The sequence below is a fragment of the Podarcis pityusensis genome (assembly GCF_964106645.2).
Source record: "Podarcis pityusensis genome assembly, chromosome: 4".
NCBI classification, from domain to species: Eukaryota; Metazoa; Chordata; class Lepidosauria; order Squamata; family Lacertidae; genus Podarcis; species Podarcis pityusensis.
In genome coordinates, this window is record NC_138027.1 from 67,602,012 (window position 1) to 67,628,265 (window position 26,254).

At 42.7% G+C, this 26,254-nt stretch overlaps 1 protein-coding gene across 2 annotated transcripts in view; it reads left to right on the plus strand.

The window, feature by feature from the left end:
* Nucleotides 1–3,310: 3,310 nt before the first annotated feature.
* GPM6B (glycoprotein M6B) overlaps nucleotides 3,311–26,254 on the plus strand; it is a 104,304-nt gene continuing 81,360 nt past the window's right edge. The window contains exon 1 of one of the 2 annotated variants that reach the window (XM_081001426.1): nucleotides 3,311–3,498. In XM_081001426.1, coding sequence (XP_080857552.1) covers nucleotides 3,495–3,498 — 4 coding nt within the window. In that variant the 5' untranslated portion in view covers nucleotides 3,311–3,494. The remainder of the gene's footprint in view (nucleotides 3,499–26,254) is intronic. The other variant, XM_081001430.1, reaches the window with a different exon arrangement.

The window sequence follows — 26,254 nt, forward strand, 5'->3', positions numbered from 1 at the left end:
TAACTGGCTAGGTCTTAATGGTTTTAGCTGCTGTTTCATTCTCTGAGTCAATATTGCATGGGGTTTTTTGTTGTTCTGTTTTATTGCTGGAAATACTTATATTGAGGGGAATTACCGTAAACAAATGTATTAAATAAATAATTTTTTTATTTCATTTTAATCCATTTTGAAATCACAACACCCATTCCAGCATATGATCTTCCAAGGAACTGCAGTAAGACTTTTCAATTTAATCACATTAAAAGCCACTTTGCTCCATCACCCATTTTTATGAATGTTTTAAATAATAGGTAAAGATGCCTGTATAGTGATATCTATAAGATCTGGACTACACTTCTGTTTAATAACTTGCATGCTCCATTGGCCTCCCCATAAAATTAATCAATGAACCATATAAAATGAGCTACTTTTTTCCTAATTGTACAGAATACAGCATTCCTCTGCCTGCAGGGTTTTGGGTTTTTTTGTTTTTGCTTCTTATACACTATGAAGCTAACATCTGGTTAAGAATTGTGCACTTTCTCTATCTATGATCATTATTTCCAGTTTTCCCCGAGTGCTCGGCTCAGCAGTGATAATTTTCGGAACATAATGGAATAACCTTGTAAATATCAATCTCAAAGATGGCTTGCTCTTTCCCTGGCACTCTCGATAATCTGAATTGATATTATGATATGGCACACACACACAATAATAGAACATAATAGCTGAAAAATGTAATTGGAAATCACACATTCAGGTGTAGAAACTTCAGGACTATTATCGCCCACAGTGTGAACAATGATCTAAAAAGGTAAAATAAAATATGTTCTGACTATCAAAGCAAACATAATAATTTGTGTGTGTAACAGCATGTGAACTATTTCTCCCCATGTGGTCTAAAATAATAAAAGGCGAATCGGTGACCCCAGCCTAGAAGCATCATTTAGACATCCATCTTAGTCACTTACTGGAATTTTTGCCTTTACTTGAAAGGCCATAAGATCAAACAGTAGATTCCCCCCCCCCCCTATATTAATTGGAGAATCTGTGCCAGCAGGTTTGAACTGGTTTGGTACCATAATTTAGCACATTAGCATGTCAACATTTCTACTGAGAGTTGTTAGGCGTTCATAATTCTCAGAGTTCCCTAGGAAGAGGGACTGACTGTTAATACACTCTGAATATTGTAGCTCTATGATGTAAGGAAGTGAGAGCTGGACCATCAAGAAGGCTGATTGCCAAAGAATTGATGCTTTTGAATTATGGTGCTGGAGGAGACTCTTGAGAGTCCCATGGACTGCAAGAAGATCAAACCTATCTATTCTTAAGGAAATCAGCCCTGAGTGCTCATTGGAAGGACAGATCGTGAAGCTGAGGCTCCAATACTTTGGCCACCTCATGAGAAGAGAAGACTCCCTAAAAAAGACCCTGATGTTGGGAAAGATGGAGGGCACAAGGAGAAGGGGACGACAGAGGACGAGATGGTTGGACAGTATTCTCGAAGCTACTAACATGAGTTTGACCAAACTGCAGGAGGCAGTGGAAGACAGGAGTGCCTGGAGTGCTCTGGTCCATGGGGTCACGAAGTGTCGGACACAACTAAACGACTAAACAACTACAATGCGGGAAATAGGTGCGGTTTCCTAATAATTCTCTTCACCCTTAAGAAACCAGAGTTCCCAGGATTCTTTGGAGGAAGCCATCATGCCTGTTTAAAATGGTATGATGCTGGGTCACATTGTAACATGCAGATGGGACTTCCTAGTTTGCTTTGTATTTCTCGGTCTAACAGTGGTGTACCAAATACCCCATTTATGATATTACTGTTATATTCTGCCTTTCCTCCAAGGTTGTCCGTGGTTCTCCTCTCACCCTTTGTAGCCTCACATCCCGGTGAAGTAGGGTTAGCTCACCCAAGGTAAACTCTATGGGCAAGTGGGGATTATGAACCTCAAGTCTCCTCAACTGCCCATCTCCAGTGCTGATAATCTCCAACCACTGCACCCCCTTACAATATATCCAATTTCTTCAAGGGATACACTTCCCCTAGCTGCTCTCCTGTGCTTTTTTATAACTGAAGTACTGACAAACAGAAATTTAACCAGCACAGAATTTTTTCCAAGCCTAGAGATGGGGGAAGCTGCAGGTGGAGGGAGGACACACTAGGGCACCTGAGGGAGCTTTGGCCACACCCACTTCATTAGGTATTTCATTAGGTATTTCAACTAAGATCATGGCCACTGGTCCCATCACCTCCTGGCAAATAGAAGGGGAAGAAATGGAGGCAGTGAGAGATTTTACTTTCTTGGGCTCCATGATCACTGCAGATGGTGACAGCAGCCACAAAATTAAAAGACGCCTGCTTCTTGGGAGAAAGGCGATGGCAAACCTAGACAGCATCTTAAAAAGCAGAGACATCACCTTGCCAACAAAGGTCTGTATCGTTAAAGCCATGGTTTTCCCAGTAGTGATGTATGGAAGTGAGAGCTGGGCCATAAAGAAGGCTGATTGCCGAAGAATTGATGCTTTTGAATTATGGTGCTGGAGGAGACTCTTGAGAGTCCCATGGACTGCAAGAAGATCAAACCTATATATTCTTAAGGAAATCAGCCCTGAGTGCTCACTGGAAGGACAGATCCTGAAGCTGAGTCTCCAATACTTTGGCCACCTCATGAGAAGAGAAGACTCCCTGGAAAAGACCCTGATGTTGGGAAAGATGGAGGGCACAAGGAGAAGGGGATGACAGAGGACTAGATGGCTGGATAGTGTTCTCGAAGCTACCAGCATGAGTTTGACCCAACTGTGGGAGGCAGTGGAAGACCGGAGTGCCTGGCGTGCTCTGGTCCATGGGGTCACGAAGAGTCGATACGACTAAACGACAACACCAACAACACCAACACTGAAGGTCCTAGCTCATTGGTGGATCCTCTGTTGGGCGTGGAGAAGGTCCCAGGTGCCACCTAGAAACCGAGCTAGATGGGCCAATGGGCCGGCTCCATAGAAGGCGCCTTCTTATCTCCGTCGCGTACTACAAGCGTGTATTCCTTAGAGCTCCAATGGTGTTACTCGAGAGATATCCTTCCCCCAGGAGAGAGAGTTGGGTTCAAGGCGCATGTAGAGAGCCACACAATGCCCGGGAAGCTCCAGGCACCTGAAGTCTCCTCGCCCTGCCTTGCTGCGCCCCTCACAAAGGCGTCCGAGGCGAAGAGCTGCCTCCGCGGAGTTTCCCGCCTCCCCGGCCTGCGGACCCGCGGCGGGGTCTCCTCTCTGAGGCGGCTCCGCGCAGGCCCCGCCCCCTTCGGCCAAGCAGGCGCGAGAGCGCATCCAGGGCGGGCGCAGGCGAGCGGCGCGCGGAGGAGCAGCTGAGGCGCCTGTTCCGAGAGAGGAGGACGCCGCCGGGAGGAGTTTGCTCGTCGCCTCGCAGCCAGCCGGGGAAAGCCAGCCTTGAAGGGCAAGCGGGGAAGTCGCCACTGCCGCCGCCAGCCGAGCCACCTGCACGCCTGCCAGACGCCATGGGTAAGAGAAGGGCTGCTTCGGCTCTTGCCTTGAAAACGGCTCCGGGGTTGGAACTGCCTTCCCCTCAACCCCTTTAGGCGGGTGTGAGGAGGGCGGGACCCAAACTTGAGTAATTTTTGCAGCGGAGGGAACCTCAAACTCTTAAGCGCCCCTGCATTTTACCCTCTGGAGAAGCCTCCTTTCCTCTTATTGCAGATACTGGCTGGGATGGGAGAGGCACTCTGCACATGCTCTTGTGCGCGCGGGTCTTTCTTTGGGGAGGCGGGAGAGAGGTGCTGAGCATTGGGAAGAAGTTGGGAGATGCTTTACCCTTTGAGATCCTTGGGTCTTCCTCGGGATGCTGAGAGGAGGGAAGGGGAAGCGACGAAATGCAGCCGAGGAAGCCCTGAGATACCAGGAAGGCTCCCTCTTCTCCCTTTAACTTTGCAGTAAGGTTAGAGCCCCGCTGGCTACAGATCACCCTGCAGTGGAGTTTTGTCTGCTCTCTTAAAGCTTCTGACCAGACACAAAGCAGTGTGCAGGAGCAAGCTTAAGATGCATGCTTTGTTTTGGTACATGACTTCAAAACTGTAACATGACTTTAAAACGGCAATACTGCCCTGCATATAGTTCATGGACTCACACTCTTACTGTGTCCCCTTTTAAAATTGTAACAAATCAGATCTAATCTGCCTCTGGTGGGTTGGAGCTGGATTTTGGAAAGGGATGGTTAGAGGAAAGGCATAAGCAAACAGTTTCACCTTTTTGAGATCTTGGCCACGGTGTTCGCTTTTTTGAATTAAGTGTGTCCACCCAGCCCAACTGAGAATTTATACTTGGCTATAAGTCATAAGTCCTGGCTTGTGTCTTCGTTTAGGGTTGTATGACTTTAAAGCCTGCTTCATTAAACACAATCAATAGATATATTCTGAAAGTCATGGACCGAGCGGGTGTCCTTGTGGGAAAGGTTTTGCCTGATCTTTGTGCAAATGACAACCCTCTCTACTTTACACCTCCTTTTACTTTACATATCCCTCCCTCCCCACAAAAAAGGCATTTAACTACTTTTAAAGCTCTTTTGAGTTATTGAAATAACGATGCACTGGAGTTCAGTCTTGATGGCTAAAAGTATATGGCAAAGATTTCACTAATGCATTCCAGCTGTAGACTGCTTAAAAAAAAAGTCTCAGGGATTTATTTTTTGGATGAAGTTGTGAGAATTAAGTACAGTATCAGTTCTTTGTGACATGTGTAATAATTTTACAGTCAGCATAAATGTACTGATGCACTCCTGAGACGCTGCTTTGCTTATGTGGTCATCAAATAAATAGGTATATAGTACATAGCATATGGAAGGTGTGGTGACTGACTTGAATTAATTGCAGGAAGTCCTAATTTAGTGAGGGCCCGTTATTGCAGGGGGGTGGGGTGGGCAGAGGTAGAGAAAGTGTGGCATACTGATCAGGAAGAGTAGGTATAGAAATTGTAGGTTAGAGATAACACTGAAGTGGCAGGAGAAATAGCCAAGAATGTTTTCCCCCATTGTGGTAGAGTATATTCACAGTGTATTTTTTATGACCAAAACTTCATAGGTGTCCTAACAGGAATTTATGCAGAAAAAAATATTTAGGGAAGGTCTTTAACAATGGCTGCTCAAAAAAGAAAAAAGAAAAAAGAGGCAAGATCTAGCTAAACATGTACAGAAAAAAAATCAACTGTGAACTCAATTGTGACCAATTTTAAGGGAATTTCTGGAGTGTGGCAATACTTATAAGAGCAGTAAGTTTAAAAAAAGATGTAAAAACTGAAATCAGAAGGGCTTATTCAGAGTTCTTGTTTGATTGTGGTTGTTCTTGTGTCTTTGCAGATACAATTGAGGGGGGACCCTAATATTCTATTTTGGAATTATAAACTTTAATATGTACAGGATATCTTGGTTCTCATAATAATTGGAATAATTGAAATTCAGCACACAGATGGATCTCAGACTATCTATTGTATAGTTTGCTTACAATAAGCTTTTTTGGTTTGGAAGGTTAAAATGAATTCCTTTGGCTTCTGGGCAGAGCAGAAGTTTTATAAAATGCTGACGCTTCAGATAAAGAAGACCAAGTTGCTCAGTTTTAGACTTTATATGACCCAACGAAGGTTATCAGAGCAAGACTGCTGTTTATCAGCTCATATCCCTATGTTAGTATCCAGATGTTTGTACCGTGCATCTGGTTTTAGTTTAAATTATATGTCTATATGGTCTTGGTTGACCAAAGCCAAAGCGGATGTACAGCATCAAATTAGCTGACATTCTCAAACTGCTTTATGGTTTCCACAATTCCTTATACATTGGGAATGAAGATTAGGCTCCTGAATTGCAGTGCTTACTTAACTTTGAAAGAAGGGAGGAAGGGCAGGCAGAAGAAGAACTGCCCCTTTTAACCTTGACAGATAGGGAGTTCACTCTCCACTCCAATGAAGTTGATGGGGAAAGTGCCATTTATATTAATCTACTTGTGTTGGCCTTGATCCAGATTTGGTTATAGACAATTTAGTGCTTCTGGGTGGTGTGTGTGTGCATTTTGCATATAAAAAAACTTATTCAGCCTGTTCAAACAGGCCTGGATAAGCATTGTGGATATGGATACATGTATGTTTATTTTGCACAAGAGCTCAAACAGACTGGCTTTGTGTATGTGGGTGCACGCGGTTCATTTCGCAATTCCAAAATGATACAATGTACTCCTATTAACTTCTTTTTTTAAAAGCACGCTAAACAGTTTTAAAACTAGTTTCTGCCCATTCGTCGAAGATGGTTGCAAGCAATCTGTATTGTTTTGCCTCTTTGCAGCAGAAATGGGCCACTAAACATAAACTTGGATACAGGTCTCATTGAGCTGTGTGCTTAAGAGTTGAAAAGCAAAATTAAACATTGAACTCATTGTACAGAAGCGGGTCAGGTCTGCTAAGCAACTGCACCCTATCCAAGGATACGCACCTCTTAGTCCTAAGATTGAAAGATTGGCAATTGAAATGGTAGCCAAACCATTAAGGTTCCAGAATGAATTTTTTATTGGCATCCTGTGCTATCTACTTAATTGCTTCTACACACGACTTGAAACTGATTAACTGTTATGGAATTTGGTAGGCCATTCTTCTACTAAGATTCATTAATGCAGTAAAACATTAAGACTTTAAACGTTTATTGACTGACTAAATTAAATCATGAGACTAGGGCAGTATTGAAGAATATTGATTAAAATGTGGAAGGGGGAGGAGAGAACCATAAAGAGTACAATCACAATGATAAGCAAGAGTTAGAGAGAGAGGTGAAATGTTTCCTGACTGCAATATCTCAAGGACTGCCTCTACCCATATGAACCAACCCCGACCATGTGCTCGTCATCTGAGGCTCTCCTTTGTGTTCCTTCTCCATGAGAGTTCTGGAGGTGGCAACATGAGAATGGGCCTTTTCTGTGGTGTCTCCCCATTTGTGGAATGCTCTCCCCAGGGAGGCTCATCGGGCACCTTTGTTACATAACTTTATATGCCAGGCAAAAAACATTCCTCTTCTCCCAGGTTTTTAGCTTATTAAATAAGATATGGACTCTTAAACTGGGGTGGGGGTATGTTTGCATTTCTGTTGTTTTAACATGATAACAACAAAGGATAAAAAAGAAGAAACTTTATACTGTATGATCAGTTCTGTAAAGTGTACCATCAGATATTTGGACCTGGAGACTTAGTGTTGTTTTGACAGTTTTAGGCTCGATAAACAGCATTTGGGGACAGTGACCTACAGTGGGGCAAGACTGGAGTCTTGCTTGCAATAGCAAGCATGTGAAGAAGATAAGCAAAAGGACTGCTGTCCAGAGCAGGATTGGAAGCATCCAGAAACAATGTTGCTTTGGCCAGGGCTGTTAAAGCAACAGTCTTGATCTTTGTTTTAAAACAGCGAGTTCTTCTTTTCTCAAAGGCCACTCTAAAACATTTGTAAATGTTCCATCCTGCCTGAAACTGTTAGTTGCAATCAGAACATTTGTTTATTCTATACAGCCATATCGTAAACTATGGTTGGTGGGTAGTGCACAGCTGTAAAACATAAAATACCATTGTAAACAATACAAATCATTAAAGTGACTTGTTAATCAATTTAAACACCTGCTAAGGCCTCTTGGCATGAAAGGGCATTCAAGATACACCTGAAAGCCAAGCGGTTTTGCCTGCCAAATCTCTGCTGAAAGAATGTTCCTTCCATCACAGGACTAGTGGCATTAAATACCCAACTTCCATTGGACTCCATTCAGGCTTCTGTAACACAAGGGCAACTAACTGTGTTCCTCCCGATGGAGCTCTGAATGCACTTCACCCAGCAGCTAACTTACAGAAGTCACACTCTTTCCAATATTCTTATCTTACCTGGGCTATTGACTTGCCCTTCTGGTGCAAAGGGAGTTGGATAGATTTCATTAGGGAACCTCAGGGAAGTGAGGGGTGAGAGTTGGATAAGATACTGTTTTCTAATACCAATGCTTAGCTGGCATAATTGATGCCAATAATTAATGAGAACCTGAACAAGCTTTGATCAGTAAACCACATTAAGGAATGAGCAAACTAACAGGAACTGCCCAGTTATGGTAAGTAGTTACTTGACGCCTGATGTTACCAATTGAGGTGGGGGGAAAGGACTCTGAACTCTGTCCATCTTTAAACAGGTCCTCAGAATGCATTTTGAGTTGTGAAGACATTCTCAAAGCACTCTGGATTAGGCTAGCCACCTCAACAGGAGCTTCAGTTCCAGACAGGTCCTCATGCTTTTGGTAGCTGTGCAGACACTTGGTTTACCTCTTGATAGGAAATTTCCTATTAATTCAAAATCTAACTGGCTTATAGACTTAACTACATCAGATGGATTTTCTGACTTTCGTGCTTGTTTGTTTGAATACTAGATCAGGCAAGCCACTATACTCTTTTGGGGTTATTGTAGCCTTTGAGTCAAGGGCAGGCAACCCTTTTCAAGTTTCTGCATTGCCCAGCAAGTTCCCCTGAACTGCTGCTGAAGGAACATCCAGATTTCAGAGCTGTACCTCAGTTGTTCCCTGTAGACTTTTGCTGTGCCTCCCAGAGCTTTGGATGAAAAGCAGAATTTAGGTATGAATGCCATGCTAAAAGCAAAAAGGACGTGGAAATTTCAAGAGAAGGATGTTTTGTTATATACCTCGTTGGTGTCAATAGACTGGCAAACCTGCCTTGTGCATGCAAATACCTTTTGCTGACAGAGGATTGTACAACAGAGCTCCTCCCTCTAAAGCAGGCTTAGGAAGATCTTGTGCCAGAGGAATAGTTGGATCTGGCTGCTTGTTAACTGTCCATGTGTTACTAACTTCCATCCCAACCCCTCCCTTTTCAGTCTAAACCCTGTTACATGCCTGAGAAACAATCTTGTAGCCAGATTCCTTGGCGTGAGACCGACTAAGCTGAATGGGTCTTGAACACTGGGGTTTTCATAAGAGAAGAGGAAATGAGCAGGCCAGTTCCTCCCCCCACTTTTAAAGGACATAGCTGGAGAATACTAAAGAAAAGTTGGTTATACAAACATCAGTTCTCTGCATCTCCGTCTCTTCTCGGAAGACTAATGCCACTTTTTGTTTGAGAGAGAAGATAGCATACATTTTTTCAGCAAACTTTTGAAAAGGTAACTTGAAGAAAATCAACTAGATAGACCTTTGGTCTCACTGCTACTGTTGAAAAGTTATGTTAGTTACAAACTCCATGAACAGCATACTTTTAACTACCTGGAGTTAGGGCTCCAACGTACGATTTGAACTGGGAAAAGAAAGACAAATCTGTTTGTGTTTAAACTGTGCTTTCTTCTTCTGAACAGCTGGAGGCAAATCCTGAAAGAAAAGCAGCCCTCTTTCTTCCTATTCAACTGTACATTTTGTCCAGGCAGGATTAAAAACCCTTTGTGAGACACAGTAATGGTCAAATTTGATTAGTATTGGTCATTATAGTTGGCTACATTTCAATTGTGGGATCCTTTGGTCCAGTCCATGCTTAAATCCTTTCTTTTCATATGCATACTTTTCCCTTGATGAACTTAAAAATATTAATTGCTATCTCTCTTTACCTAAATAAATAATCCATTGTTCTTGAAACTTTATTGTGTTTTTGTTTGTTTGTTTCAGATCTCATTTGAATGATAAACTAAGGGAACCAAGCATTTTTTTTAAAAAAAAGTCTGTGGTTTTTGTATGTGAACTATCACACAACTGATTCTTTTCTTACAATGTAGTGAGTCATAATACGCTTTTAAAGTTAAGCATGAAAACACACTGGACTGTATTGTTTAAAATATTATGAGAGATCTTGAACTTGCTTTGATCAGTGGTTCCTTGAATAAGTTCTCTGTTCAAGTCGGATGACAGAATTTGACACTTTGGATTGTTTTAATTTTAATATATATCATTGCCCTCTGAACTTTGTTAGGTTATTTTGCTTTCTTATGGAATAGGAAGATCATAGTGAACACTTGTTCTAAAGTACTGTACTAAAGAATTCTCCACTTTCATTTTTTAACGTTCTTAAACTGAGCCTAAATTCCATTGTGTTCAGTTCATGCATGATATTTATGTTCACATATCAAGTCAGCACAGTTACATGAGCACCCACACTGTGGGATAGCTTTTAAAGCTTCAAAGGGATGCATGGTGCTGAACTCACAAATGTGAGGAAGGATAATATCTAATAATAATATCCTCTCCTAACATCTGTTCACATCCTTACACACGCCCTTGAAGGTTGTCCCCATCTTGTGGAATTCTGAAATCTAATCTAATCTATGCATGGTCAGGACAGGTCACGCAAGGAACTCCCTGCCTAACGCTGAGATCAATGTTGCCCTTTTACTTGCACAGTAATGTTGATATAGAACAGTGATGGCCAACATTGTGCCTGTGAGTGTCTGTCGGTACTTCCTAGGGTGCCAGAGAAATATCTCAGCAAATCCACAGTACACAAAAGACTGGTGGGTTTTTTTTTTGTTTTGCTCCACTCCTGACTCTGAGTTGTGATGCTCCTGCATTAAACTTGTCCACATTGGTCTCTTCTACTCTGAATAGAGATTAGCTGTAAAGTGTTGTGGAGCAGTGAGCAATGCCTTTTCTCCACTGATGTGGGGACAATCCAACACCATTTTGTAGTCCTGCCTCTCTTTCAGATGTGGCAGTTATTGTGTTAGGCCACAGACCTCATGGCAGCCATTTTGTGACTGGTGCCCGCAGCGCTCTCTCAAAATTCCAGATGTGTCCACTGACCGTAAAGTTTGCTGACCCAGATATCCACCTGCTATTGAATAAGACTCAAGAAAGATGACTTTGGTTACTACTCTGACAAAACAGAAAATAAAAGGAAGGATGATGAGGGACACTGTACCTCTGAAAAAAATAATAGAGTGTAGAACTATCTCCACTGCTTAACTTAATGGAGGCTATAGTGTGCATCACAGTGGCAATCAGATTGTCTGTAGTCTAGATATTCCAAGCAGTGGTCTTCAATGAAGATTCAACAGAATATAAATTGGAGTTGCTCTAGAGACAAAGAAACATAAATATCTCTCCAAAAAAAAACCCCAAACCAAACAGATTCATAAGTTCCTCTTTATTTTATTTATACAGACTTAAATCATTGTGTAAGTTTGAAAGAGAATAAATTAATACAGAGGATAGAAAGCATTGCCTTCCCAAGTGTGACCTTCAGTAAAGTTTTCATTTATAGATATGTTGGCTTCCTGAGCATGTCATCGTTAGAGGTGACCTGTTCATCCATGGAATTGAATATTAGCACCTTCTACCTTTAGTCAGAAAGGTGAAAAACATAAAATTTAATATAAGAGAAAGTGACTTACTGTAGCGCTTCATTAAAATGTGGCAGTTCCCAGTCCCGTGCTTGCCACACATCTACTAAGCAGTGAGGAGATTTGAGCAGGGATCCTCTGCAGTTTCCCCATTCTGGATTTTCCCTAGCTAAGGACTCCACCATCTGCTCATCAAATGAAGAAAAGCAGATGGGGGGGGGGGTCGCAGGCAAGAAGTGGTGGCAGACAAGAAAAGGGTTCCCCATCTTTTTCCACCAAGTGCAACTCCCCAGCAAGTTTATCCATTGCTTCCATTTTGCACTCACGTCCCTTTTAATTTGATCTTACAGTGGGCCTATATGCAGGGATTCTCAAGCGGATCTTAATGTCAAGGCAGAATGGTCTATATGTGCATGCTTGCAGATCTACCTTTACCAGCAGCCAATGCAGCTGGTAAAAAAGCAGGTCAGAATGTACATCTAGATATGGACTTGTCTCTGCACCAAGTTGCACTCAGTGGAATGTCTATTCACTTGTAACTATGCACCACTAGAGGAACCCACAGTATAAACAACTGAAATAAAATTTTTGAAACTCTGCAACTGACACTTTCAAAGACACCCCCCCTTGCCTGCCCACCTCCTCTGCCCCTCTCTCCCAAGTTGCAATTTTGCTTGTTTATCAAAGCAAGTCTCAAAAATGGAATGGAAATCGTGGTACATTCTGATGAAGCATGGACGTACCAGCCTGATGCTATATTGAGGTTATGTTTGTGACCCAACTTTCAGGGGTTACAATGCCCACAGCACAGATGTCTGGAGAGTCCTTGTTGATATTGGAGAGTGTGCTGAAAAAAGGGGAAGAGATTCTGGGGAAATAAATGCAAAGTTTGGTATAATCCTGGCAGTAATCCCCCCCCCCAGCTTAGATTTCAGTCAGCCAATGTTTAGGGGGGGGGGGGACTACTTGAATAACCCTTTGCAAAAAAGTTGTCTGTAAACTTTGTCTGGAATGCTGATCTGAGGAAATTAAAGCTTTGCTTCCCTGTGATGTTTGACACCTATTAACTTCTGTATAGCTTGACAAGATGCCAGTAGAAAGGCATCAGTTGTGCACAAATCCATATCTAAATTTTATTCCGAAAGCAGTAATCTGTTTTTCGTCTTTGGGGAGTTGTTCCCTGCTGTGATTAGGAAACAGAGTATAATTCCTACCATATATAATTACTAGATCTTGCAATAAGATACCATAATTATTGCCACATCTTCATATCCATTATTTGTATCTCACATTTTCATTCCATCCTTCCTCCAAACAGCTCACCACAATGCACATGCATGGAGGTTGCACTTATTCTGACCTCACAAAAATCCTGTGGAGGAGACTAGGCTGAAAGCATGTGACTGGCCCAGGTCAACCACTCAGCTTGATAGTAAATAGGGATTTGAACCCAGATTTTCCTAAGCCATGGACACAGTGACTCTTATATTTGTGACAAATTGAAAATAAATATTGGTGGGAGCAGCTGCTGATGGAAGCTCTGTTTAGGCAAGTACTACTCTTGTGAATTATCCCCATAAGATATATAACAAAGGGATCTGTGGTTTTAACAGCATTATTCCATGGAGGGGGAAAAACATATAAGCACAGCTGGAGCATGGTATTAATCTACACAACACAGGCATATTGAATTCAGAAGAGCAGACTCGTTTCTGTGTATGTCAAATGGATTTCCTTTAAAACAGTGTACTATTGCAGCTGTCCATTTCAGAGGCAGCAGTACAGAATGTATGATTCAGATTTCCTCCTTGGGCGATTGACTCACAGCTGACGCCCCTTGCATAAAATGCTTAATTGTACCATTTTGTGGGAGAGTTTGGGTGGTCATATTTTGACTTAGTAAGTTGACATATGAAGAAGCCTCCTTGCTGTATATGCAGCACCCATGTGTGAAGGGGTAAACCAACTAGCCAGGAAATCTTCTTTTATCTTTTAACTAGAGTTTCTTGTTTTGTCTGAACCAGGAAACTATGGTTAACAGCTTTGCAATGAATAGACTTCAAACCATGTTTGAATACTCTGACTTGTTCCGAAGTTGTTGGCCATAATTCCCTGGTTTATAGTTAATGGAGGACCTCCTGTTTGCTTGCTCACTTGTTCAAAGGGAAAAGCAAAGAAGCTTTGTGTGCAGCTGAAAGACTTGTTCATATTTCAGCTTATTATGTCATGCTCTAATAGTCCAAACATGGTCAGTGAAAAGCATGAAGCAAAGTATTAACTGTTTTTCAGAGCAGTCTGGGTATACTCATCACTGCTCATAAAAACAGACTAACTTTTGCCTGCAAATGCTACCTTCCTGGTGTAAAACTTCTTGCTAACATCTCTTCTGAAGTGCCAGATAATGACGTACTTTCACACTTGGGCATAGCTCATTCCCACTTCATGTGGTTGATGGAGAGAAGCGCATCCTTGTTTTAACTTGTGTTAAAATTGTGTTGGCTTAGCTATGCTTGAGCAGCTCTGGAAACTGTATCCCATGGTGCCATTGTTGCCAATGGAATTGTGGGTGGAGCCATGTCACACTTCGGGCCCATCCATACTTTTGCTTAATGTGGATTGTCCCTACATTAATTCTGGATGAACCTCTAACTTCGCACAACCCAGATTTTCACTACGGGACAATAACATCTGGAAAGGAGGGAAAGTACTGTCACAAGACACCATTGAGGAGACATAGTTGGTCATTTACCCTGATTTCTCTCCTTGGTTTATCTTGAACTCCACCCTTCTCCCACCACACCACACCCACGTCGTCCTCCTCCTTCATGCCTTCTGCTTTTAGGACTTCTTATTCTTGCTTCTGGGAGCAATCTTTTTAATTTTCCAACTGGCTGATGATTTCAGCAGCTGGACAATTTTTTGTTAGCACCCCTTTTAATGATTCTTTTTCACTTTTCATAAAACCATAGGCTAGCAGTCGTTACTTGTTAGAGAGAGAGAGGGAGAGAGAGAGAGAGACCATAATCCTAGGTTTGAATATAGCACTTAGCTGCCTATCCCTTTTCTGGTTTGTACCCCACTCATACAGGAGAAGGACTGAAGCTGAAGTGATCAGGCTTGCATGTGTGGTCAGTGCACCACATCCTTGGCTTAGCATTATGTGGAAATACTGCCATTGTTTCAGCATTGACCTGTGGAAATGTCCAAGAAGAGCCATAACACAGACATGCCCATTGCAGCAATCTTATTGATGATATAAAACCTAGCTGTTTGTGGATGGAAGCACTTGGAAAATCTTCTAGTGGTCCAAATGCTGTCATGCACCATCTCTCTCTGTTTTCTTAAGAAAGGTGCAGGAGATATTATAGAATCAGGAATGCACATTATTTTGCACTGCCCCTGGTATCAGACAAATTGATATAAGTTTATTAATCAGTTATTAGTAGGGAGTGGCATTCAGACAAATGTAAAGTAGCCTTTCTTATGCTTACTCAGTATGGAGATAAGATGGAGATAGTAGCCAGGTTTCTGCAACACACAATGAAGAGTCGTGAATGTTATACAACACTAACTTAAGTGTTAGGTGCAGGTTTTTGATGAGTGATTTTTTTTTTGTACTGAACCCTACTGAAATCTTAGTAGTAGTAGTAGTAATATAATACTCTGCCCATCTGACTGGGTTGCCCCAGCCACCCTGGGCAGCTTCCAACAAATATAAAAACATAATAAACATCAAACATTGAAAACTTTCCTTTACAAGGCTGCCTTAAGATGGTACATATGCCAATAAAGATTTGAGAATATGAGTAAGAGATGTAATCAGTGCTTTGTTTCTGGGGGATACACAGTTCCTATCCCCCCAAAGGTTTAAAGTGTGGCACTTAATGTAATAACTTCATTTTGAGTACCGGCACTTTTTTTAAAGTTGTAGTCCTTTAAAATGTTGCAGTAGACTCATGAGATGAATGTTACTGAACTGTGGCTTCTATCCATTCCATGTAATCTGTAGAGGGCACCTAACTAATCTTCGCTGTGATCTGGCAACAACTATTCCACCAGGCTATTGCAGATGGAGAGATGGGACTACAGGGTCTCCACATTGACTCGGCTAGCAACTTTTAGAGCCTCTACTCCTTGAAGTCTCCCCATTATAAAAACTCTGTAACTAGGAACTACTGCTTGAGTTTGCTTTCCCCTCGTCTCCTTCCCAGTCACTTTGCCTTTTGTTTGTGCCTTCCAAGATTATGTCTGATTCTTGATTTTTGTAAGATGCTTTGAGGACTTTTTTTTTTCCTTCAGAAGAGTGGGGGCAAAATGCTTTAAATATGTTGGCTGTTAACTTGAGCAATAATATGTCAATTGGTTAGTTAAGTACATCTACTACTTACTGGCATGTCTTCAGTCTTTCACAACAAGTTTAATGAATTGTAAAGGATTGTAACCCGCTCTGGAACCTCACAGTGAAGGGCAGGTATTAAAATAAGTAAATAACGTAGAATGTGAGTGGTCCTTAACATGAGTACCATGAAAATTGGCATTTTCTCAATGTGTATAATGTTAATTTCTTTTGTAAAAGTTGCTCTATATGGAAACAAACATGCACTCTGACCCTTTTGACGAACTTGGAATCTCTTTATTGGACATATAAGCTGTATTACATATGCTCAACATTTTTCACGTAATTACATTTGGGTATTCTGCCCATTAGGCAATTGCTCCATACCTGTTCAGACATTCTTTTCCCATCCAGTCGTCTTCTCAGTTCAGAAGTGACCCATCTCATAGTTAAGATTAGTCCTTAATTCTCTTGACTAGTATATTCAGGAATTAGCTGGTTGCAGTTACAGCACTGCTTGATTTTTAAAAAGAAAAGTAAGCTGTGCAGTGATTATGATCTTCCTTTATTATTACATCAGATGGGCAGAGTGGTACCTTTATTGAAAATGTAAAGTCTTAATAGTGACAGTTTGTGAGGGAGAAGTCAGGGGAGGCAGAGGTAATGGGCTGAATATGAGCAAATGCAGTTATTGGTACCTAGATGCCATTTAAATCAGGGCTAAAGAGTTAAGCCAAAAGCTGGTGGGTTTTGAGTTCAGATAGAGGACAATGATGAGGCTAATAGCAAAAATTATTAGAAGGAGCATGTAAAGCTTAGCACTGGGAAATAGAGTAATTTAAGTGAGGTAGGAGGCTTGGATAGAGAAAGGTAGTATAATTATAAGAGCAAAAAGTGGGAAATGAGGACAGAAAGGTAAGGATGGAGATGGTCACGGGGAGCTTTGAAGGTAAGGACAAGAAGTGTCTGCTGAATGACAGCGTAGGGAAATCTGTGGAGGGGCATGATTTTGGCAATACATATTTAACGGAAGTGAAAGCAACTGAGATGAAGGGAAAATTCTAGTACTCAGATCAGTGTTGATCAGAATTTTAGTTAAAGGGGATGTGGCAAAGTGGTGTATCTACCCCTCCTCCCAATTGTTTCAGGAGAAGCATCATCCTAGCTGAATCCCAGCCTCCCCCATCCTTACCTGTAGCTGCATATTGAGCATCTAGGTGGGACTGAAATGCATGCGATTTAGGAACATAGAAAGTTGCCTTATACTGAGTCACTTCATGTATTTCTCTAGATGACTATTGCCAACACTGAATGGCAGTGGCTATCCAGGGACTCAGGCAGGAGTCTTTCCCTGTCCTGGTTTGGACATGCTGAGGATTAAGCATGGATTGAATTTCTGCATGAAAATCTTGTGCTTTTCCATTAACTCATGTCTTTTTCCTTTGAGCCACAGCCCTTCCCTAATAAGCCCACCACCACCACCACCACCAAATCACAAGGGAGCTTTGAGAAACTTCAACTGAGGACAGAGAATACCATGGAGGAGATTATATATAGACATTTCTTATTTTAAGGTTGAAGACAGGCAGACCTAGTATCAGTGTTCGAAACTCCCATTGTTCTAAGTGCATTTTGCAACAGGGAATTTCATTAGCATGAGCACTTTCTGAGCTCTGGGTGCAGCACTGCGCCTAAGATTTCAGATTAAAAGTGCAGAGTGGAAGGAAAGGAGGACGTTTTCCTGCCTCCACACTTCCAGCTACTCTCTGAAGACTGGAGAAGAGGGGGGTGGGCAGGGGAAGGACTAGTCACTAGATCATGTGGGAAATGAACATAATATTTTAGTTGCAGTTCATTCATTTTCAGCTTTGTATTCTTAAAAAAAAAATGCACCTAGACATTCTGTTGTTGTGCCCATAACCTAGGTTTAAGGTTCCATTTAGCTCCTAGCTTTCATATCTCGGTTTCTAACCCTGCCTAGTTTCTGTGGAGCCTGTCCAGTCCAGACATACATTTCGCTTTTCAGGGCTGATTGGTTTCTAGGCTGTACTCCCAGCAGTGTTGCATCGGGCTTCCAAATGAATGGGCCTGTTCACTGTTCCAGCAGCGTAGGGAAATCGTGTGCTCCCTATGTTCCAGCCTAGTAGAACATATGTCGTGTTTGCTTTTTTAAATCAGGGTTGTTTGTTTTCACAGTAGTTAAGAAGTTGACATTGGCATGAATTCCAATTCTGTAGGAGATGGAATTTAAACAAGTAAGATGAAGCAGGGTTGCTATCCAGTTCCCTAACTTACAAGAAATGATCTTTTAAAAAATCACATCTGAAATAGGAACTCTGTTGTAAGATTTGCCAGTGCATTTCCTCTTAATGTGCTGAAATACAATACTGTGGTACGACGTGTCTTGTCTTTCTGATTTTTTATTATTTGTTGAGCAGTACAATAGTATGATGAAGTTGGCTCTCTGTATAAAGAAAATAGCGATAATTACTGCTTATATTTACAGATGTGCATTCCCCATACTATCTTTAGACAAGCCAGTAAGAAAACATCTCCCACACTTAATAACTGTTTCCCCAAAGGACCACAGGATGTGGGGCTTTCCCATAACAACAAATATCCTCATCTTCAGTTTAGCTCCTTTCTACATTGTAAAATATTTCAGTTTAAAGGCACTAGAGGAAGTTGACATTTGGCTAATATTTCCTGTCACAATCAAGATTGTGGCTTCTGGGGACCTCTGAGCCCTTGAGAGATTTAAAAAGTGCCCCCCAAATGCGAGTGTTTCTTTCTATCAGTTCATTTGGACTCGATGGCCCTTGTGGTCTCTTCCAACTCTATGATTCTAAAAGTATACTACCGTGAGTAGATAAATAGGTACCACTGGGGCGGGAAGGTAAACGGCGTTTCCATGCGCTCTGGCACTCATCAGGGTGTTCTGTTGCACCAGAAGCAGTTTAGTCCTGCTGGCCACATGACCTGGAAAGTTGTCTGCAGACAAACGCCGGCTCCCTCGGCCTGAAAGCGGAGATGAGCACCGCACCCCATATTCGAATTTGACTGGACTTAACCGTCCAGGCGCGGGTGGCGCTGTGGGTAAAACCTCAGTGCCTAGGACTTGCCGATCGTATGGTCGGCGGTTCAAATCCCCGCAGCAGGGTGAGCTCCCGTCGTTCGGTCCCAGCTCCTGCCCACCTAGCAGTTCGAAAGCACTCTTGAGTGCAAGTAGATAAATAGGGACCGCTTTAAAGCGGGAAGGTAAACGGCGTTTCTGTGTGCTGCGCTGGTGCTGGCTCGCCAGCTGCAGCTTCGTCACGCTGGCCACATGACCCAGAAGTGTCTTCGGACGGCGCCGGCTCACGGCCTCTAGAGCGAGATGAGCACGCAACCCTAGAGTCGGACACGACTGGCCCGTACGGGCAGGGGTACCTTTAACCGCCCCGGGGTCCTTTACTTTTACCTCTTGAGATATCCAGTTGAACTTGGTAATATTTCTCCTATTCCATAATAATCTCTGGACTGCTGCCATCAGGCACTTTTCCTTCAGCTTGTTTGCTTTCTCCTGCTCTTCTCCACTTCCCAACTATAGGGAAAAGCAGCTGACCCCAAGAGAACAAGGAAGCAAAATAAACCCCAGCAGAATTGATTTTCTCCTTCCTGGTAACCTATTGAACAAGAGAGAAGGGTTTTGGGATTTCGCCATACCACCCACAACCTGTTACTGATGCTTTCATAGCAGTCATCTGTTTAGCAGGTTCATCACACACAAGGGCATCCTATACTGGTTGTGGGAAGTTCTTGCTGTTCCCAATGTAGCGGCTTCCTGCCTGGATCCGGCTTCTGAAACAGAAGGGAAATTCATTTGGGGAAGTCTGTTCCATGGATTGTCCTTGATGATTGTCTTTCCACTCCCAAGCACATAAATAACTTCAAGTCGCAGGGAGAGATAGAAAATCAGGAGAGTTGTATTTATAAGTAGTTTCCTATTATCTACGGGCAGCGCTCGAAGTTGGGATGTCATTCCATTTCTTTTCATATGGACCTTTGACTTGTCACACTTTTGTTCTGGTGAACATGACTGAGTCTGTCCTGATCACCCTGCTTCTCCTCCTCCCATTTCAGACACTGTTTAGGGAACCTGTGGCCCTCCAAATGTTGTTGGCTGGCAATGATGGGATTTGGAGTTCATCCACATGGTTTAAGGAGTCCTGGTTTAGGAAAATGGAAAAAAGTGCCATTTCTCCACTCTTGAAAAGTTGCTGCTGTTGTTATTTATTTTTATTAATTTTATTTTATTGAATTTCTATTCCGCCCTATACCTAGAGGTCACAGAATAAAATCTCTCGTTCCACAAGTTAGGACAGCAATATAAGACGTCAGGTTGGGGGCTGGGATACTCTAAGTACGAGCCAGTTTCTTTCCTCTCTGAACTTGTAGGGGTTTCTAAAATCATATGCAATAGAAGTCTAGTAGCAAGATTTTCTGATACATTTCTTTTTAAATATTTTGATATGTAATAGGTTGCCCTGGCAGCTTCTAGTGGTTGGTTTGGAGGGAAATCATGAGTGTTAGTTCACACGTAGTGCTAAGCCAGAGCTCTGATTTGTTACTTCTTGCCTTGGCAAAAGGACTGGTGTGACAGGCATGATTTGAGCAGCGTACACTAGCAACCTGCTTGTTTGTGGTAAGCTGTGGTTTGTTTCAGACGCCTTCTGTTCTCTCTATTGTTCCATATCCCCACTTGTATCTTGCTCTGATATAATTCCGTGATCATTCCAAATTAGTACCCTGGCTTAGTTTCTTAAATCCTTATTTGTAGACGTACACATGAATTGTATTAAATTATGGCATCTGTCTAAGTGATTGCATTTTCTGAAGTGGGAAGAGTCGCACAATCCCTGACCTCACTTTAAAGTCATCAGATAGCAGTGTGAGAAGGGGGAGAACAGCAGGCAATTAGACTTGTCATCACCAAATGTGGCCGCTGCTTGTATTATCAACTGCAATAAAGATTGAAAGGACTGAGCCTTCCACCCCTAGCCTCACATCAATGCAAACATATACATAGACAGCATCTTAAAAAGTAGGGATATCACCTTGCCAACAAAGGTCCGTATAGTAAAAGCTATGGTTTTCCCAGTCATGATATATGGAAGTGAGAGCTGGACCATAAAGAAGGCTGATCGCCGAAGAATTGATGCTTTTGAATTATGGTGCTGGAGGAGACTCTTGAGAGTCCCATGGACTGCAAGAAGATCAAACCTATCCATTCTTAAGGAAATCAGCCTTGAGTGCTCACTGGAAGGACAGATCCTGAAGCTGAGACTCCAATACTTTGGCCACCTCATGAAAAGAGAAGACTCCCTAGAAAAGACCCTGATGCTGGGAAAGATGGAGGGCACAAGAAGAAGGGGATGACAGAGGACAAGATGGTTGGATAGTGTTCTCGAAGCTACCAGCATGAGGCAGAGGAAGTGGTGGATAGACCGACATCATCTGACACATTTTCACAAGTTGCCATTGGGAAAACATAAGAGATGCCTAGGGTTCCACCTTTCTTTCCTTACCCCTCTCCCCCAAATATATTTTATGAAAGTTTTCACAATACAGTAAAATAATATCTAGTATAGAATTAAAAAGACAAAAAGGAAAGGGAAAAGAACAAGAAAAGATAGAGTAAAAAGAAAAGGAGGAAGCAGAGAGATAAGGAACATTAAGAATAAGGCCTATCAATAATCAAACAGAAATATATATGTATATGTATCCTTCTGTCATCTTCAATCCACATACAAAGAAGTGAGCCTGAAGAAGCTTCCCTCTTCCTTATCCTCACATTGGGTTCCACCAGCTCATCAGGTACAAGAAAATTCTGGTTAACATTGCAACAGCAAGTTTCGATATTAATATTTGTAAATGGAATTTCTCTCTCTCTCTCTCTCTCTCACACACACACACTCAGCTTTAACATTAAAAAACAGTCCAGTTGCAAAATTTACAAAGAGGTTTCTAAGATTTACTTCTTATTAGAAAGATATATAGCAAATCCCTACTTCATTCTCCTGTGATCAGTAGAAACTATATTTCAGAGAGGGTGGGAAAATTTAAAACACTTCATTGCTTGTGTTCTTCCTTGCATTTCAATTAGTCTCTTTGTTTTATATCTGTTTTGAAGCAAGAAAGGACCTTAGTTCAACTCTGCCTTGTTCTGAAACATGCAGAGTTTTTTCATTAGCACTGCCAGTTTTTTGGATTGGCACCTAAAATGGCTTGGAATGGATGCAACTTTCTATGTCCCTTGATAGTAAGAAGTTTAGTTAGAGTTGTCTGCATGATGGGAACAAAAAGCATGTAAGGCTGTATGTGCTAAAGAAAAGTTTAAAATACATTTTAGGTCTGAAATAACTCTGTGTAATTGGATTAAAAAAATATTGGGTCAACAGCCTCTCAGTAATTTTTAGCTCAAAAATGTCCTCTTTGGCAAACAATCTGCATAGTAAAATATAAAGAGCTAGTAAGAGGGCTGTAATTTGTCCACCACATATATTTGGGTTTAAATAGATTTCTAGGCAGCCATCCTGATCTAGTGAATTGGTTCCAGTTACAGATAGGTAGCCGTGTTGGTCTGCCATAGTCAAAATAAAAAAAATCCTTCCAGTAGCACCTTTAAGACCAACTAAGTTAGTTCTTGGTATGAGCTTTCGTGTGCAAGCACACTTCTTCAGATACACTGAAACAGAAGTTGCCAGATCCTTCTATATAGTGAGAAGGTGGGGAGGGGTATTACTCAGAAGGGTGGTGGGAATGGGAGATAGGCAGATAGCTGGGATGAGCCTGCTGACGACTCTTAACGACTGTAATGGGTCTTACAGGAAAAGGCAAGGTGTAATTGAATTGGTGTAATTGACTGAGGACTGCAGGTAGTTATAATGAGGTTATCCCTTATCAATGTGCTTTAATTAGGGTTGTGACTTTCAAACTAAGACTTGTTCTGCATTGACTTGTCTGTTGTGGAACCCATAGCATGTTATGGGGAGACTCTGGGGATGTTTTTAGGGCATGCACAATTCATGCACACAGGGATGCCATCAGGGTTTTCTGGGCACAGTACATCGCATGTGGATTGGGCCTTCCACCCCACCCATAGTTCTGCTGGCACAAATGGTAACTGGTTTAGCATGTTGTGTCAAGTGCTTTCCGTGTTCACTCAAGCTCCAGAATGCTTGGAAATCACAGCTTTTAAGTGTGATGTTCTTAGCAGACACATTATTTAGGTACTGTGGTATGAAATCCTGTGTCGTTAGTTTAAGCTTCACCACTACCTTGGAGCCAGTTAGCTGTCAGTGGCAGAGGAGTGGACCCAAGTCCCAGACTTGTCTGTTCACTGAAATGGACACAATGGGAGTCCATGCAGCTGAATCTACTATTTCAATTTCCAGGCATGTGGAAGATGCAGCTGTGGGAATCATGCACATGGTTTTAGCCCTGAACTGGAGATATTTGCACCATAGAAATTAGTTTGGAGTCTGTAATCGGTTATTTTCCAAGAGGAGGAGATAATGCTGGTGAACCAGTGTCAGAAGCAGGGACACTGAGCTTCAGGAACTTTCTGGTCTGTACAGTAGTGCATAACTTCCAACATGCTGCAGAGGAAAATTGGGACACACGTCTTTCGGGGTTGAGTCACATGGTGCGTGTCTTTCTCTAAGAGAACTGTAGAGTTTGGCGGGCTCCTCGGGGTCATCTTGACTAACCCCCTTGTAAGGCCAAAATTACCAACTCACTCTGGCAGGACAGGTTTCCTGGAGGCCAAGAGCACACCTTCTCTCCTTAAAGCCAGCTTCTGGTGAGGAACGCAGCCAGTCAGGAGGTAGAAAGGACAAGGTGGAGGGAGCTGGAGCCTGCTTTCACTTCCTCCAATGTTGGACGGAGGTAACAGCTGTCTAGGCAGCACCGCCACTGGCTCCACCACTTGGAGACTGTAGGCGCTCTCTCTCAGCCACTTGCCTCCAGCCAGGAGAGCTGCATGCAGTTTCTGCCACCACACGCTCCTCTCCACTCACTGCCTGCCCTCACTACCATGCTGAGGCATCTGACATGCAAGGAAACGCAGGAGCCCAGCAGCGTCCCGAGGAGTTTGGCGGTACCTGCTGGAGCGTAGCACTGCCTCCACCACCTCCAAGGGTGAGGGCTGTGGTGCCAAAATCAGGGATGTCCCAATTAAATCAGGACAGTTGATGAGTATGGTAGTGTCCATTGTTGTATCTATTGCTGTGAGCCACTCAGGGCTGCAAAGTGGAAGAAGACAAAAGGGACAGGATTGGCCTCCTAGAAGAATGCAATTTCCCACTCTCCGATTTAGACATGTTTTCTGATCATGACTGCTGGGCCTTTGCCTATTCAATAACCCCCTTCTCTCTCCAGCCTCTAGTCTTGTTCTTGGTGTCTTCCTCTGTTTTTATCTAATCTCCCTGCCCATCTGCTTCCTTCCCTATCTGCCTGCCTTCAGCTCCCATTCATTTTTTGTTCTGCCTTTCTCTGGTCTGGCTGTTTAGCTCAGATCCTGGCCTGCAACTGCTTCCACTCCTATGACTGTTCTGTGGATCTGCTATGGCTGTTCTGTGCTTCAGCTAACCACCCCAACACTAGTACACATTTTGCTGGGATTCGCACGTTGAGCCCTCATTATGCTTAGCTGCTTGTGGCCCAGTAATGGAAATTAATATTGAGATGGACTGATCTTTCCGTGTCTTGGGAATGTGTAGACTGCTGCTCTTCATGGATTTTAGGACAAGTTCATTCAGACTTTCTGGTTGCAGACAGACATTTGACTTAGGCTGAGAAACTTCACCCAAAAATATGTGTGTGAATTCTTTCTTACTTCCAAGTAATTGTGCGTTTAGGATCAGACTAATACAAATAGTCTATCGTCCATCAGGAGTAGCTGGCTGGACTGAACATCTGGTGCTAATGCCAAATTTTTTGCATTTTTGGGTACGTGGGTGGGTGAGTGTGTACACACACACACACACACACTTTGTGCCTATGCTACTGTGCTGAGGGAAGCCAATAAATAACTTAAAATCTTAAAGAAATTTCAAATGAGGCCATCACAATGATATAAATCTAACATACTTTAAAGTAACTATCAAGCCATGATCCCATGTATGAACTGGGCTAGATCCATATGTATCATTTTGAAAGGCAGTGCTGTATTTGTGAAACCAGCTATGCCTAAACCATGTTCCACTGTCTATCATCTTGTTTCTAGTGCCTAAAGATGCAAAAAAAACATGTTGCTTTCCTGGATGAAATTAATATTTTCCTTGTAGGATGCATAGGAGACACTCTGTGCTAGAAATGGATACAGCCTTACTATATTCTGTTTTAGTGCCGAGAAACTGATGGGGAACTTCGGAATGAAATTTGGCAGTTTGCCTGGATATATTCAGTTCTTAACAAGTACCGCTTTGTGCGTTGGCACCCCCATGCTTCCCACCCCCCCAACTTTGGTAGCTGAAGAGACAGGGAGGAGGAGGAGGATAAAAAAGCAGCTGCTAAGAAGAAAATGGGCAGAGAAGGAATGAAAAGAGACGGGGGGGCAGGGAGAGAGAATTCTTTCACAGCAGCTGTTAGAAGTTGGAGGCATAATTCTTAAATTCCTTATTTGCTTCTAAGCTGTAAAAAGTATCTGAATAACTTTGCTTTATTCTTTCAAACTGCAATACATTTGTTTTCGTCCAGCTCACATTCCAGTCATCTGCTAAGCACTATGCTGTCCTTTAAACTCTTATTCCGCAAAAAAAATAAAAAAATTGCCATATGCTTCAGAGACGTACCGTATTTTTCGCCCTATAAGACGCACTTTTTCCCCTCCAAAAATGAAGGGGAAATGTGTGTGCGTCCTATGGGGCGAATGCAGGCTTTCGCTGAAGCCTGGAGAGCGAGGGGGGTCGGTGCGCACCGACCCCTCTCGCTCTCCAGGCTTCAGGAAGCTATCCGCTAGCCGTGGGAGACCCAGCTCTCCCAGGGCTAGCGGAGACCTTGCCGGCACCCAGAAGCTAGGGGTGCGCTGAGCTCCGCATGCCCCAAGCTTCGGGATTAGCGCAGAGGTCCACTAGCCGTGGGAGAGCTGCGCGAAGTCGCGCGGCTCTCCCATGGCTAGCGGAGACCTTGCCAGCCCCCAGAAGCTTGGGGAGCACTGAGCTCCACACGCCCCAAGCTTCGGGCTTAGCGCAGCGCACCTGGGGGGAAATAATTTTTTTTCCCTTTATTTCCCCCCCAAAAAACTAGGTGCGTCCTATGGGCCGGTGCGTCCTATGGGGCGAAAAATACGGTACATAAAAAATTCTAGAAAGTTCTCTTTGGGAATTCCAAAGTACCAGACCATTTCTCTCTCTACCCCTCCCCCCCCCCCATGTTCATGAATGCAGTTTGGCTTTAGAACCAAAAAACAAAACAAAACTGAAACATATTCCAGAGGTGTAACAATCCTAATCCAAACAAAGCCCTTAAATAATGGTGGTCCATTTATAGGGCTCATATTCTACTGGTATTAGACTGGTGTTCCTTAAAAATTGAATCCTATACCGGCTAAC